Source organism: Strix uralensis, chromosome 22 (genome assembly GCF_047716275.1).
Source record: "Strix uralensis isolate ZFMK-TIS-50842 chromosome 22, bStrUra1, whole genome shotgun sequence".
NCBI classification, from domain to species: Eukaryota; Metazoa; Chordata; class Aves; order Strigiformes; family Strigidae; genus Strix; species Strix uralensis.
The window spans coordinates 6,042,986-6,056,346 of record NC_133993.1 but is presented as its reverse complement, the minus strand read 5'-3'; the positions used below and the strand labels follow the sequence as shown (position 1 = coordinate 6,056,346).

Sequence of the window (13,361 nt, the reverse complement as noted above, 5' to 3'; positions counted from 1 at the left end):
AGGATTTGCCCACGGGCACCGGCGAGCCGCCCCGCTGGGCCCCGCCGGGCCCCGCCGCTCCCCGGCCCCGGGCACGGCGGGTTGGCCCTTGAGCGCCGCCGCTCCCCCTCCGGCGCCGCCACAAGTTTGGCCTCCGCGGCCGCCGTCGTGCCCCCTCCCCTCTCTCTGCGGGCGGCCGCGTGCGCATGCGCGGCGGCGCTGCTGCTCCAAGATGGCGGCGCCCGGCGCGGAGGCGGAGGGCGGCTTCGCGGCCTGGCTGGCGGCGCGGTTGGAGGTGCTGGGCCTCGATCGTGCCGTTTACGGTGCCTACATCCAGGGGCTGCTCCGCGAGGAGGAGAGCGACGAGGAGCGGCTGGAGGCGCTGCGCGGTGTCCTGGCCGCCTGCCTGGTGAGGGACGGGCCGGGGGGTTCCTCTCACCGGCGGCCGGGCCGGGCGGGACGAGCCTCCTGGGGCGAGGGGCTGGTTCCGGAGGGTGTTGCCGCCCGCTCCGCGCCCCTGAGCTTTCTGTCTCATCGCCGGGACTCCCCCACATGCCCAGGAGGCGCCGGGTGGCCGCGGCCTCGCTGGGCTCCGAGGCTCCGCGGGGGCTGGCGTGGAGAACCGCGGGGAACACGCGGGCGTTGCTCCCCCGAACCCCTGATGTGGATAAGCGCCTTCCCCAGGGGGTCCCCAACACCTCTGGGGACCTTTCCAGGTTCTCTGGCGGCATTTCTGGGTCCTTCAGGTGTTTGGAGTTTGTTTGGGGTTTTTTGTTTGTTGGGGAGAGGGGTTCGGGCCAGTTTTGAGACAGATCAGAAACTTTGGCAGGCGCTGCGGAGCGTGGCTGCTTGTGTGGGGGAAGACCAGGGTCACTTCTTATTTGTGTGGAGGACACAGGGTTGTAGCCTCCGAGCAGGGTGGCTTTCTGGTAGCACCCGACTGTGGTTTAAGAGGTGATTTTTAATGACAGCTCCTTTAGAGTGGCCCAACGGTAGCTGTGTTAAGTGGTCATCGTTCCTCCAGCAGATCTCGTTCCTCGGAGCACCGTGTCGTCTCCCAGGAGCCAGGCCCTTGGATCAGGCTGCAGCACATTCCCGGCTGAGACAGACACAAGCTGCCTGCATGGGCAGAGGCTGGAGCTCTCGGGGGTGGGCAGCGCTCGCCTCTCCCCACGCCAGATTTCTGGGAGAAGCTTAGGAGGGTGTAGAAGAGAGTTTCTCTTCAACAGGCATCTCCACTGCGAGCTGTAGGATTTTTACAGTATCTGCATCTTAGGATGTTGCATAAATGGATATTTTGTAGTGTAAAACCTTAAATAATGCGTGTGTGCTGCTGTTGAATAACAGTCTGCTCAATGGCTATTGCTGATTTCCTCCCAAAATGTCTGTATAGGAGCATGAAACTCAAAGGGACTTAGTCTCTACAGTCAGCTTTTTGTTATCCTAGGTAACTATATCATGTATTCTGTGCACCAACTGCATGCCTTTTTTAACGGGTTTTCCTAAGAGACAGAGCACCTCTTCACTGCCTTCCACCATCCCTTCCCCACCCTGGGGCGCCAGCAGTGCAGTAGTTTCTAAATGAAGCGTAACTGTGCCAGTGTAGCTTTGTGCCTAAAATAATCGGAGAAGCGAAGAGTGCATCCTGCTGGTGTTAGGGACAGAGCAAAATGTCTTTGGAAAATGCTCTTCTAAAACAGCTGAGGTTGATTAACTTGCCTGTAATGACCAGACTTGCTTCATTTCATTTCCTCACCCAGGCTGGCTGCAGACTCGCAGGCCTGGGCTGGGCCTGGCGTCTCGCTGCGCGTGCTCAGCGCGAGCTGTCGAGGTGTGCAGCGTGGCGGCCGCCCTCGCCCCGCCATGCCTGTGTGATGTTCTGACATTTCCCCTTTTCTCTTTAGTGCTGAGTTACCCTTCTCTTGCACTGCCGCCCAGTTTGAGGACCGGTGTGGGATTTTCATGTTCAGCGAGTTATGGGCTGTCTTTACCCTCTACATGTTGCACCCCAGCCCCGTTTCTTCTCTCTAGTTTCTTTGTGACACAATCACAGCTGACTTTTGCTTCGTTTGCAGTTTTGAGCTCAGTTGGATTTTTCTGCAATTCTTATAAAACATTTTTGTCTCTTGAACCCTCAAACTTTTTAATGACTTTCTTAAAGTATTTTCTTAAAAATTACATTCTTAAGAGTTTTTAATTACTTTAGTCGGTGTGTTTTTTTCCTTTATTTATAGACTCTGTGCTTACTTCTGTATTGACTTTTGAAACAATCTTTTATTATGTTACTTTGGGGCTTTTCTTGCCAAGTCTTTTATCTTTGTTCTATACACAAATTCAGGGTAATTTTTTTGTTTGTTTGTTTTTGACAACCTTCATAAAAATGAATTTCAGGGAACCTCTGCACTCATGTCCATGGTTCCTCAGTCTGACAATGTCCTGCATTAGTTCCCTGGGTTTATGTAACCGTTTCAAATCAAGAAACTTAGAACTGAGATCTATTTCTGTTCAGTTCTTCTCTTTAAACCAGGCAGAATCCAGCTCACTTGTATTTTCCATAGTTAATTTTTCTCTGTATTTACTAACCTCTAAACCAATGTCATTTCTTGTTTGTTTGGGGAATACTAGATGAAGGTATTTGGCAGTTGCACCCTCAGCTCTCTGAACTCCACCACTATTAGCAGAGTTTGCTCTTACCTGTGGGGAGCGAGTCTCCCAGAGGCACAGAAGTCAGTGCTGTGTTCAAGGTCTCCATCCAGAGCGCAGCGAGACAGAAGGGTGCTACAGCAAACGGCCTGCGCTGCGTGACAGAACCTCTCTTTGCTTCCTCCTGTAACAGTTTAGTTTCACCCAGGCTGCCCCATCGTGTTTCTTTTCTGTTGCTTCATTCATGTCCATTCATGTGCTGTCACCTTGGTCTTTTGTTTCTGCCTTTCTCCAGCTTCCTTTCTCCAGGGCTGTTTTTTCATCATTTCTGGGATCACTAAAACATCTCACTTTTGTGTTCTCCCCTCACAGGCCTGCCTCCAGCGATACACAAATACCTGATATTGCTCAGACCCTTATTAGAAGGTTGCACAGGTCTCTGCCGTCATTGTTAGTCTTCTGCCATTCATTTTCCTTCCCCCTTGCTGCCATTCCTTTATCATCCCTTGCCTGATTTTATTCCTCCTGCACACTGAAACCAGGTGCCAACCTTCTCTCCTGGCTTACTATAAAGTTGCTCATCATTTTGCCCGCTTTGATTCCAGTGGGCCAGTATTCCCCGCACTCAGGGGAGCCCATCTGTTAAGGAGGTTCCTTTTACTATGAGTGTTTCTGACACTTAAAAACCTTCATGTCTTCTGTGTCCTTGAACCATGCTGATTTTTGTTACCTTTCCGTGATTTACTGTGTGTCTGAGGGCTGGAAGAGTCCCTCTGACTGGCACTTGAAATGGTGTTTCTGTGCACATCATCCTTGTTGCTGTTCTGCTCGTCCAGCACGTGTTCCTGTGAGGATCTCGGTGTCATCTCCTGGTGGGAGTGGGGTCAGCGGGTTCATCCAGACCTGACCCACCCGTTCTTATACCTGATCTTATCAGATTAGGCATCATCTGTCCTCTGGATCCACCCTCATTAAAGGCATGTTGACTTCTTAAAACAGTCTGATATCGGTGGGAATCACAAACCCTTCGTCCTTCTGCTGTCTCTGTTTGCAGATCACCTCAGATATCCCACGTGTTTGTCCTTGTAGCGTCTCCTCCCCAGCCCAGGGACCTTGTTCTGTTGTGTGCACGGCCCTGAACTGTGCTCGTGATCTCGGTGCTCGGCTGCTTTGTGTGATGGCTGTGTCTCGGTTCTCCTGCCATCTGCCTGTGACATGCAGGATTTTGTGCTTAGCTGTTGTAGGGGTGGGAGGACTTTATTCTGAGTTGCTCTTTAATAGTATTGGAGCAGAAGGTGGAGAGATTTTTCTGTATGTTTTTTATCTCCTCATCTGTCCCACAGTTGTGGAGAACTCAACTTTTTTTGCTGTCCCCCATGCAGGTAAGGTTTGCTCTGCTGGGTGGGTAATGTTTTCAGTGACAGTCTGTCCTGGAAATTGAAGGCGCTTTTTTTAGGTACCTGGTGTCCCAAGTTTTCAAGATAAGGATTGTGAACTTGGTGTCTTTTTGGTGGGAAGTCTGTACACAGAGCTTTGATGTGCTTATCTTTGAAATGCCAATTGCTGCACGCCTGGCTGTGAAAGGTGGGGAAAGGGGCAGATGGTGGAGGTCTGGTTCCTACACAACTATAAAAGCAGTTCTTTTCTAGGCTGAGTTTATCAGGTTTTCTGCCTCAGAGCTAGCTTTTGGCATAGGCAGGGTAGGCGATGGTCAGGGCTGGCAGAACAGCTCTAGTAAGAGGTCACCGTTGCTTTGCTGCCGGATTGGCCCCTGCTCGAGCGCAGTGCGGCTGCCCCGGGAGAGCGGGATGACCGCGGGGACCTGCAGGCAGCGCCCGGCTCCAGCCTGAGCACGAGCAGCTGCCGTGCACCGAGGGGCAGGGGAAGGGCACGTCTCAATGCCAGTTGGCTCATTCCTGAGGTGTCCCTGGCCAGCTAGTTTCTATTTGATATCCGCTCCCCTCAAGCCTCTCTGCTGCTGTGTTTTTCTGAGCTCTGGGCAAACCCCATTTAGTGTTAATAAGCAAAATAAATTAAAAAGTATCGAAACTCTCTGCCCGTTGTACACATATGTCTTTTCAGTGAAGTGCTACTGGCTGTAACTCTTCAAAACACTTTTCTTTATCAGGGTTGTGTTTCTCGCCAGAATTCAGCTTCTGTAATCTGAACTTGCATATTGGGCAGTCCTTGCAGAAATGCAGCGTCCGTGTGTGCTGAGATGTGGTAGGGCAGTGTGTCGCCCGTCTGCTGCGGGAACTTGAATTACGGTGTTGACCAGTGCCCCGAGAAGCTGTGCGTAGGCTCTGGGGAGAGAGCGGGTCATGGTGGAGCTGCACAAGCCAAGGATCTGGCGATGGGGATTCCATCCTGGTGTGGTTGGGTGCGTTTCCTTTCTCCCTTCAGTTTAGTCCTCCTCGGTAATGAACAACAGTGTAAATGCTTTCCGCTGCCACCCCTAGATCGTGGGTAATGCTCCAGGCAGGTCGAGGGGGACGAGAACATCCCTGCTGGTGGGAGGAGATAGTCTGTTGGTACCACCAGAGTGGTTTCAGCTCCATACTGGCCCCGACCCATGTTTCATCCAGTCTAATTTATTCACTGTTTGGAGGTGGCCTTTGAGTAGCTTCTCTGCAGCCTTGCTCAAGAAGAGAGATGATGCTGGGCAGCAGATTTCTAGAGTGAAGATACCCCAATTGCCTTTCCTCAGTGTTTGTAGGGCTGTTGCACCTGGAGCCAGCCGCTACGAAACCAGCGTGTGGTGTTAGAGCTGTCATGTGAAAAGCAAACGGCCGCGGTGATAAGGCATCGCCCGGCGCGGTGCAGAGCTGTCGGGTGGCAGCCTCGACACCTTGCGTTTGCCTAGTGGGTCAAGGCATTCTCTAGTCCTGAGCTGTGTCCACAAGTAAGTGCATCGCATGACTCGTATCGTCCCAGGTTAACAAAAGTCCTGTGTGTGCATTTAACGAGCAGACTTCATGTGAAAATCGCTTGAGCTCATTGCTGGGTGTTCAGATTCTTTGCAGCTGATACTTTTCATATCTGATTCGTGCCTGTTTAAAACAGACCAACTTTGTTCTAAGACTGAGAAGTCTCTTTTCCCTTACTAGGAAGAAGATCTCTTAAACGATGTTTGCAGGGAAGTAGTCGAGAAGTGGTCTGAATCTCAGATTGTTGACGCCAAAGAGAAAAAAGAAGGTAGTGTCGCTGCTCGGTGTGCCTTGCCTTTCCTCGTGGTATGAGTAATTTGCAGGGCCTTCTCAAGATGAGGACTGTGTGTTCGTCCTGTTAGGAGTTAAAACCAATGCTGCATTAATATGTTTGCAGATCTGACTTGCTTCTCATTGCTATTGCTGCTTATTTACTGTTTTGTCTTGAAATATGAAATGAGGATGAGTAGTTTCACGTTTGGCTGTCCCTAGCATTCTCCTGCTCTTTGGGTTCATAATGCTGCAGAGGATAAGCTCTTTTTTTTTTTTTTCTTCTGTAGGATTTTTTCAATTTCACAAAACACCTAGGGCTTTCTCTCCGTTCAGCGCTAACAATGTAGCGATGGCAGCTAACGCTGATGGCAGATGCAGTTATTATGGTATAGTGTAATGTAAAATGCCCATGCTACTTCAGTTTATGCTGGTTTGGAAAGCAGGTGGGTTTATACAACTACAACTGCACCTATGGAGAGCTGTGCTGTCCCTTCTGCTGCTGCTCACCCCAGTACCTGACAGGAAAGCATTCTTATTTTCCTATTCCAAAATCTTCTCTTAAAACTGTCCCTTTTTTCCATAAATGCCTGTGGGGGGGAGGCTCTGTGAGGCCGCTGCTGCTGTACTAATGCTGCTCCTTTCCCAGTCGTGTGTAGTCCCACCGTTTCGTTGTACCCTCTCTGAATTCATCCCTCGTCTTCAGCTGTCGGCTCGGGAGCGAACACCTCCGTCTTGTTCTTGTTCATCGGGGAGGCTTGTTCTGGTCATTGAGCAGAGCTCTGGAGTACAATGAAGTCACATGCTGGAAAGATTTTGCTGGTTTAAGCATACTGCATGGATCAATTGGTAATCTTCCAACTGCACGGACCTAACCGTAGCCCGTGACAATGTAACATCCCTTTTGGCTAAATCCTGCTTTTTGTTTGTTTTGCATTTTTTTGTTGGTTCTGGTTGCAAACAGAATATTGTCACTGATGGATGTCATTCTAGAAATAGTTCTCCCAGTGAGCCTTATTGTGAGGCTGCGGTTATATAGCGCTTTTCTTGTCTAAACCTCAGCATTTCACCCAGATCACTCACCTCCTCTTTATAGATGAGGCGGCTGAACCACACAGCAGCTCAGTGGCGTTCCCTGAAAATTCACTGAAGTCTGTCCTTGGCACAACCTTGCCTTTGGCTGGGGAGAGGAAAAAGTTATGCTATTCTGTGGATTAAATAAAATAAATCCCTCTTTTGGGGACAAGTGATTGGAATTGCTGGAGCTGCTGCTGGACTCCTCACCATTGGTTACCCGCAGGGATTTTTCTTACTTGTCACAGAAAGGAGGTAGCAGTATGTGTCCAGGTTGTTAGAAGTGCAAGGATTTAATTATTTCACTGTGGTTCCATAAAAGGATAAATCCCCAATGAAGTCTGTATCTACTTAGAATAACAGAATCCTGAGGATAAGTTATTAACAAACTAGAAAAGATTTGGTCTCAAAACCCAAAAGTCACTTTGAGAAACAGGCAGCAGAACTTCAGTGTTAAAAGGTGAATCAGCTGTTTGTTTCCTTAGGTAGGTAGAAAAGGAAGAATATTAAACTGATCAGTCACTTTGGGTTTCAGAACTTCTGTGGATGTGGGTTTTAGTACATAGTTAAACATATTTGGCTGCTTTTAACCAGAAGAGAGTGCAACTTGGGAGTAAAATGGATTTTCACTAGCAAGAGTGTTACTGATTTCAAAGTTTCATTGTGAAACTTCCCTTGGTCCAGGAAAAACAGTATCTGATGGTGTCTGTGCACAGCACGAGGGGATTCCTCCTGGCGGGCAGAAGCTGGGGTCACGTCACCGCGTCAGACGCCGCGCTGGCCTGAGCCATCCCCTCGGTGGCTCTTGAGCAGCTCCTGCTCTCGAGTCAGGTTGAATTCCCCGAAAGGCCGGCTCGCTGTGCCCTGCATTGACAGCACCACTAGTGACCTTGGGAGAAGGCTTGTGGGAGGAGGGCGGGGATGTTTTTGGGTGAGACTTCTACCTTTAGCTCGGCGTGTTGTCCCCGGCGACAGGGACACAGCCTGTGACGGGGGGACGGTGCCTTTGGGGGACTGCAGATGCAGGAAGCAGTGGCGTGTGGCATCTCTCAGCTGGGGCTTCACTGCCGTGTCTGCAGGGCCTGACTGATGCTCTGACTCTTCTCCTGGCCAGATGAGATCCAAGCCATCGCCAGCATGATGGAGAAGCAGGCCAAGATAGTGGTGAAGCCAAAGGAGGTCTCCCAGGAAGAGAAGCAAAGGAAAGCTGCCCTCCTGGCCCAGTATGCCAACGTGACGGATGAGGAGGAATATCCTTTTCCTGACCCAGTTGAGACTTGGTGCTTTGAAGGACAATGTTTATTAAAAATCTCCTAAAACAACCCCTTTCCAGCTTTGCAGTGTCTAGTGGGGAGAATTGGGGAAACTTTTCAATCTTCCTTCTCTGTGATAGAGTAACTTCCATGGGAAAAAGCATGCAAGCTCCTAGTTTGTGGAGTGCCATGAGCAGACGCTCCTTTGAGTATGTTTCTCCTCCATGTCCACACTCCCCACCAACACGTGCTCGGCTGGGTAAGGCTTGCCCAGTCCAGGTGTGTTGCTGTAGTGAATCACCTCCCAGTAACTGCACGGTAGTTTGTGTATCAGATTTATTGCTTGCTTTCTGATGAGAAACCTATTGAAAAGATTCTCTTTAGAGAGTATGTGTAGAGTGGGAGAGTTTAACATTATGTCTTCGCAGTGCTGAAGAACAAGTTCTTCCTTGAAGTGCAAAGTTGAAGGGAGGGAATTGTCCCTGGCACTGGAGCAACAGGAAGGAGCTGAACGTGGGGGTTTGTGCTTGCCTGGTCCATGGTTGTCTGCATTAATTTCCAGCTTCTTCCCTGTGGCTTGATAAAACAGTTATTTGACATGTTTTAAGTGTGACTGTATAGAGGCACAAGTTCATTACTGATGTCCATATTTCCTTAATTCTCTCACTGGTGAGGATGAACAGGATGGATCGATTGCAACAGCAGTAAATATTGGATCAGAAAAATGTATCCTTTGAATTGTCAATGACCCAAAGGTGTTTTGGGAGGAAGGCAGCTTCCACGGTGAGTTTCCCATCCATGTCTGAGTTGATGCTCCTTGTTTCTTTAGGGCCACCTTTTAAGTTTGGTAATTCATTTTTCTTTTCATAACCTTGCTCCTAATGAAAGTCAGAGGTCCATCTGCTCCCTGCCCTGTGTGCACAGCTGAGACTGATCTGATCATTCTCTTTTCTCTCCTCTATTCCTTCTTTCCCTCTTCCACCCTCTCTGAAGCTTCACAGAACATGCTTATTAAATTCTCCCAGAACATCAGCTTAATGTTAACTGGTGTATGGAGAGGTAAATCAGGAATTATTAAAAGTGTAACAGAAAGAAAACTACTGTGAAACTCGTCAGGCCGTGGTGCAGCTGAACGTTAAAGATGAACAAGGACCAGGTATCCCACGTTTTTTTCAACACAATAATTTGGGATATTCCTCAAGCTCACCAGCTGGCAGGTTTAAGATGGAAGCAGGTTTTATCACATAATTAAAAAGTGAAGCCTAAATTATTCTTGTCCCTACATTACTGATGGTGAGGAGGAGGAGGCAGCGGAGGAGACACCCACTTGCTCTTTCTAATGCTCTTCCCAAAGCATTTGGCACCGGTCGCTGCGGGAGGGAGGACGCGAGGCCGTGGGGATCCCTGGCGTGAGCAGCCTCCTCCGTTCCCACGTCTGCAGCCTTCCCGCGTGGCCGGCGGGACGGGCAGAGCTGCCCCAGCCAGCGCTGTCGGCCCCGTTCCCATCCCAGTGGCTGGGAGCGACTGGGACGCCTGGCACCCGCTGGCCGTGGGCTCGCTGTGGCGGGGCGTCAGCCGCGATCCCAGCGGCTGCGGGTGCAGACACACACACACGTGTACGTGTGTCGTACACCCAGCTGGGGTGAGTCCTTGGGAGGAGGCTGTACTGTGCGTGTTCTTTACCTTCCTCTTCAGTTTGTAGAGGTTTTACAAATTTTTTCGCGTATCAGTCTTAAGAACCTGTAGGCAACTTGATTTTTGTAGGAAAAAATCCTTTTCTAGGGAGCGTGCATTTACTCTACGTGACTTTTCTATTTGGAAAAACAGGCCGAGATTCCTTTTTCTTTCTCCATTCCTCATTCCCAAATTCCTTCCCTGCTTGGTGAGGAAGCAGAAGTGGGAGTGAGAAGGTGAAGGCAGAACAAACCAGCCCGTGAGCTGAAGCCAGAGTCTAGTTCAGAGCTCTGAAATACGGCTGCGGAGCGGAAGCTGCGCGGCTTCAGCCCGAGCGTTGTCAGCCCTTAACGCAGCGCCAGCGCTGTTCCGAAACACTAACGTGGAGGATGTCCTGAATGCCAGGAAGCTGGAACGGGAGCTGCTGCGAGATGAGTTCCAGAAGAAAAAAGAGCAAGATAAACTCCAGCGAGAGAAGGATAAGCTAGCCAAGCAGGAGCGGAAGGAGAAGGAGAAGAAAAGGACACAAAAAGGCGAGCGGAAGCGATAGCCGGGATTTTCCAGTTGGACTCTCAAGGGATAAAATTAATTATGAATATGGTGTGTGTTTAAAAAGCAGCAGAAATTCTGGGCACGTGGCTGGCAAGTGGTTTTTTGGAAGCATTTTCTTTTTTTTTTTTTCTTTTTTTTTTTTTTTTCATAGCAGAAAAGAAATTTCAAGCACCTCTTAAACTCGAAGCGTGCCATGTGCTTGTGGTGTCAGATGTCCCAGTCAGTTATTGTGGCCAATGTCTGTACCAAAGAACGGTGAAGTAATTATGTCCGTGTTCTTAAATTGATTGAGTTTTACTCCTAACCACTTCAAGCAAAGCAAAACAAGCTGTAGGAGAGGGCTTCCGAGCTGGCTGCGTCCTCCTGCCGGCCTTGGTTTGCAGCAACAGCGTGTTAGGATTTGCGAACAGAGCAGAGCCCCTTCCTGACATGTAATTAAGGACGTGCTGCTACAGGGCGAATGTGAATTTATTTAACACTAGCCTTGAAAAATGTATTTGCAAATACATGTATTTATGCTGCCAAGAACAACGCCAGGTCTTTGTTCTGGCTGAGCTGAGAGCGCGGAGATTGGAGCTGACCTCAGCGAGGGCAAGTGCTGTTCTGCAGCAAGAGAAAGGAAACGTTATGAAATATATATGAGTTGCAGCTACGAGACTGCACCACCCGCAGGCTCTTGGCGAGGTAATTCCGCGCTGATTTGAGCATCAGCCACAGCGGTAGCAAATTGGTTGAGTCCTTATGCTATTTTAAGACTTCGTGCTGATACTGGAAAATGGTGCTCCCCGATGTTTCCTGTGGGTGAACATCGACTGTTATTTCCACGGTGGTTGCCGGGGCGAACGCTTTAACGGCGGCTGTAAGGGAGCTGGATGCGCTGCGGTTACAGGCTGGTTGCTCTCCCGGGGCAGAGCTGCGATCGGGAGCCGCCTCCGAAGGGCTCATTACCTGCCCGTTCCCAGCCTTTTTCATAACGGTGCCACCCGCCTCTGGAGAGGGGAACACTAATTTCTGTAAAGGGAGCGTGAGGGAGGAGCTGCAGCGCTTTCGGGGGCGCGGGAGGAACCGGTGTGCCTCGTGTGTGCTGCTGCTGCGCCGGCCCCCAGCGCCTGCTTTCGGCACGTCTGATTGAAGGGCTGTGCCTCCTGTTTAACTAGCTGCTGCAAGTGTGAGTATAACTGCTTTATCTTTGGACTTGAATAATAAAACTGGTTGGCCAAGAAGCGGGTTCCTCTCTTGTGACCATCGTGGGTAGCGCCTGCGGCGCGTGGTGTGGGGCTCCCCTCGTGCCTGCCCTGTCTCCTCCCCATCCCCTTGCCCGGCAGCGGCGTTTCTGAGGGCTGACCCTGCTGCTGTGGTGCTGGTCCTTGTTCACTCACACCTCGCATCCCACAGTGCCCTTCCCTCCACGGGGCCTTGCAGGGAATGAATCACAGAATCATCCAGGTTGGAAAAGCCCTTGAAGCTCCTCCAGTCCGACCATGAACCTCCCCCTGACCGTTCCCAACTCCACCAGATCCCTCAGCGCTGGGTCAACCCGACTCTTCAACCCCTCCAGGGATGGGGACTCCCCCCCTGCCCTGGGCAGCCCATTCCAACGCCCAACAACCCCTTCTGCAAAGAAATCCTTCCTAAGAGCCAGTCTGACCCTGCCCTGGCGCAGCTTGAGGCCATTCCCTCTTGTCCTGCCGCTGGTTCCTTGGCTCAAGAGACTCATCCCCCCTCTCTGCACCCTCCTTTCAGGGAGTTGCAGAGGGCCAGGAGGTCTCCCCTCAGCCTCCTCTTCTCCAGACTAAACCCCCCCAGTTCCCTCAGCTGCTCCTCATTTTTTTCTTTTTTTAATTTTTAAAATTTTAAATAATTTCTAATCTCCCAGGAGAAATCCACAGTCCATACAACTCCAGATTTTTACACCAACTGAGAAGCCACATAAGTATCGTTGAGGCAACATGTCCTGACTTACACTGCATTTGGGCATGCTGTACTCTGGGTCCCCATATCCCACGGCTGTGCTGGGTTACCCAAAGAGAAGGTTTCCATCTTTCTCTTCTGCTAAGAGACTGGCTGGTTCATGTTCCCCCTGCAGCCCTCCGCAGCTCCTGTTCTTTCTCAGAGCTCTGCTTGTCCCCAGGGCTGCGCCGTGGAGGAGCCTGGCTGTGTTGCTGCATTTCGGGGTGGTTCAGGCACCGGCTGCTGCAGGAGAGGGGTGTCAGCCCCGGCACCACGGGCTGGCTCTCGCTTTCTCCTGCCACCTGGAGCCCTTTGGCAACTCCTGGGTGGGGGCACCAGGCCCGAACCAGCTGCCCCCGCCGCAGGTGGGTTGGAGGAAGCTGCGGGCTGTCCAGGGTCCTCCGGTACTTCCCCCCCGTGCCGCAGGTGCTCTGGCAGCAGCAGCCGTGGGTTTGCCTGTGGCCCTAAGCTGGGCACCAAGAGCTCTGCAACCTGGTGCTGAACTCCCCCCACCCTCTGCTTCCAGCAGAAAGCATGGCAGGGCCAGAGCTGCACGGCTGCTGGCACAGCCGAACCCCCTACGGCTGCTGGAGACCTTTCACAGAATCATTCAGGTTGGAAAAGTCCCTCGGGATCATCGAGTCCAACCCTCAGCCCAACTCTACAAAGTTCTCCCCTACCCCACATCCCCCCACAGCTCATCCAAACGGCCCTTAAACCCCCCCAGGGGTGGGGACTCCACCCCCTCCCTGGGCAGCCTATTCCACTCTCTGACCACTCTTTCTGGGAAACATTTTTTCCTCATGTCCAGTCTGAACCTCCCCTGTTGCAGTTTAAAGCCGTTCCCTCTTGTTCTGTCACTAATCACCTGTGAGAAGAGACCAGCACCAACCTCTCCACAACGTCCTTTCAGGGAGCTGTAGAGTGATGAGTCTCCCCTCAGCCTTCTCCTCCTCACGCTGAACAGTCCCAGCTCCCTCAGTTGCTCCTTTGGTTGTAAAGGTGCAGAGAAAAGAGCTGCCCTCACCTCCTCAGACAG

At 51.1% G+C, this 13,361-nt stretch overlaps 1 protein-coding gene across 2 annotated transcripts; it reads left to right on the top strand.

Moving 5' to 3' along the window:
- Nucleotides 1-8: 8 nt before the first annotated feature.
- CCDC43 (coiled-coil domain containing 43) lies at nucleotides 9-11,595 on the top strand. Of its 2 annotated transcripts, XR_012631893.1 has the most exons (6): nucleotides 9-388; nucleotides 5,730-5,817; nucleotides 8,008-8,143; nucleotides 8,814-8,872; nucleotides 10,183-10,420; nucleotides 10,527-11,595. XR_012631893.1 is itself a non-coding variant. In XM_074891704.1 (5 exons), the coding sequence occupies exons 1-5, from the start codon at nucleotides 212-214 to the stop codon at nucleotides 10,368-10,370; spliced, it is 648 nt and encodes a 215-aa protein (XP_074747805.1). In that variant the 5' UTR covers nucleotides 9-211; the 3' UTR covers nucleotides 10,371-11,595. The 2 variants fall into 2 exon arrangements, 1 of the variants encoding a protein (XP_074747805.1); XM_074891704.1 differs by having other exon boundaries at nucleotides 10,183-11,595.
- Nucleotides 11,596-13,361: the final 1,766 nt, after the last annotated feature.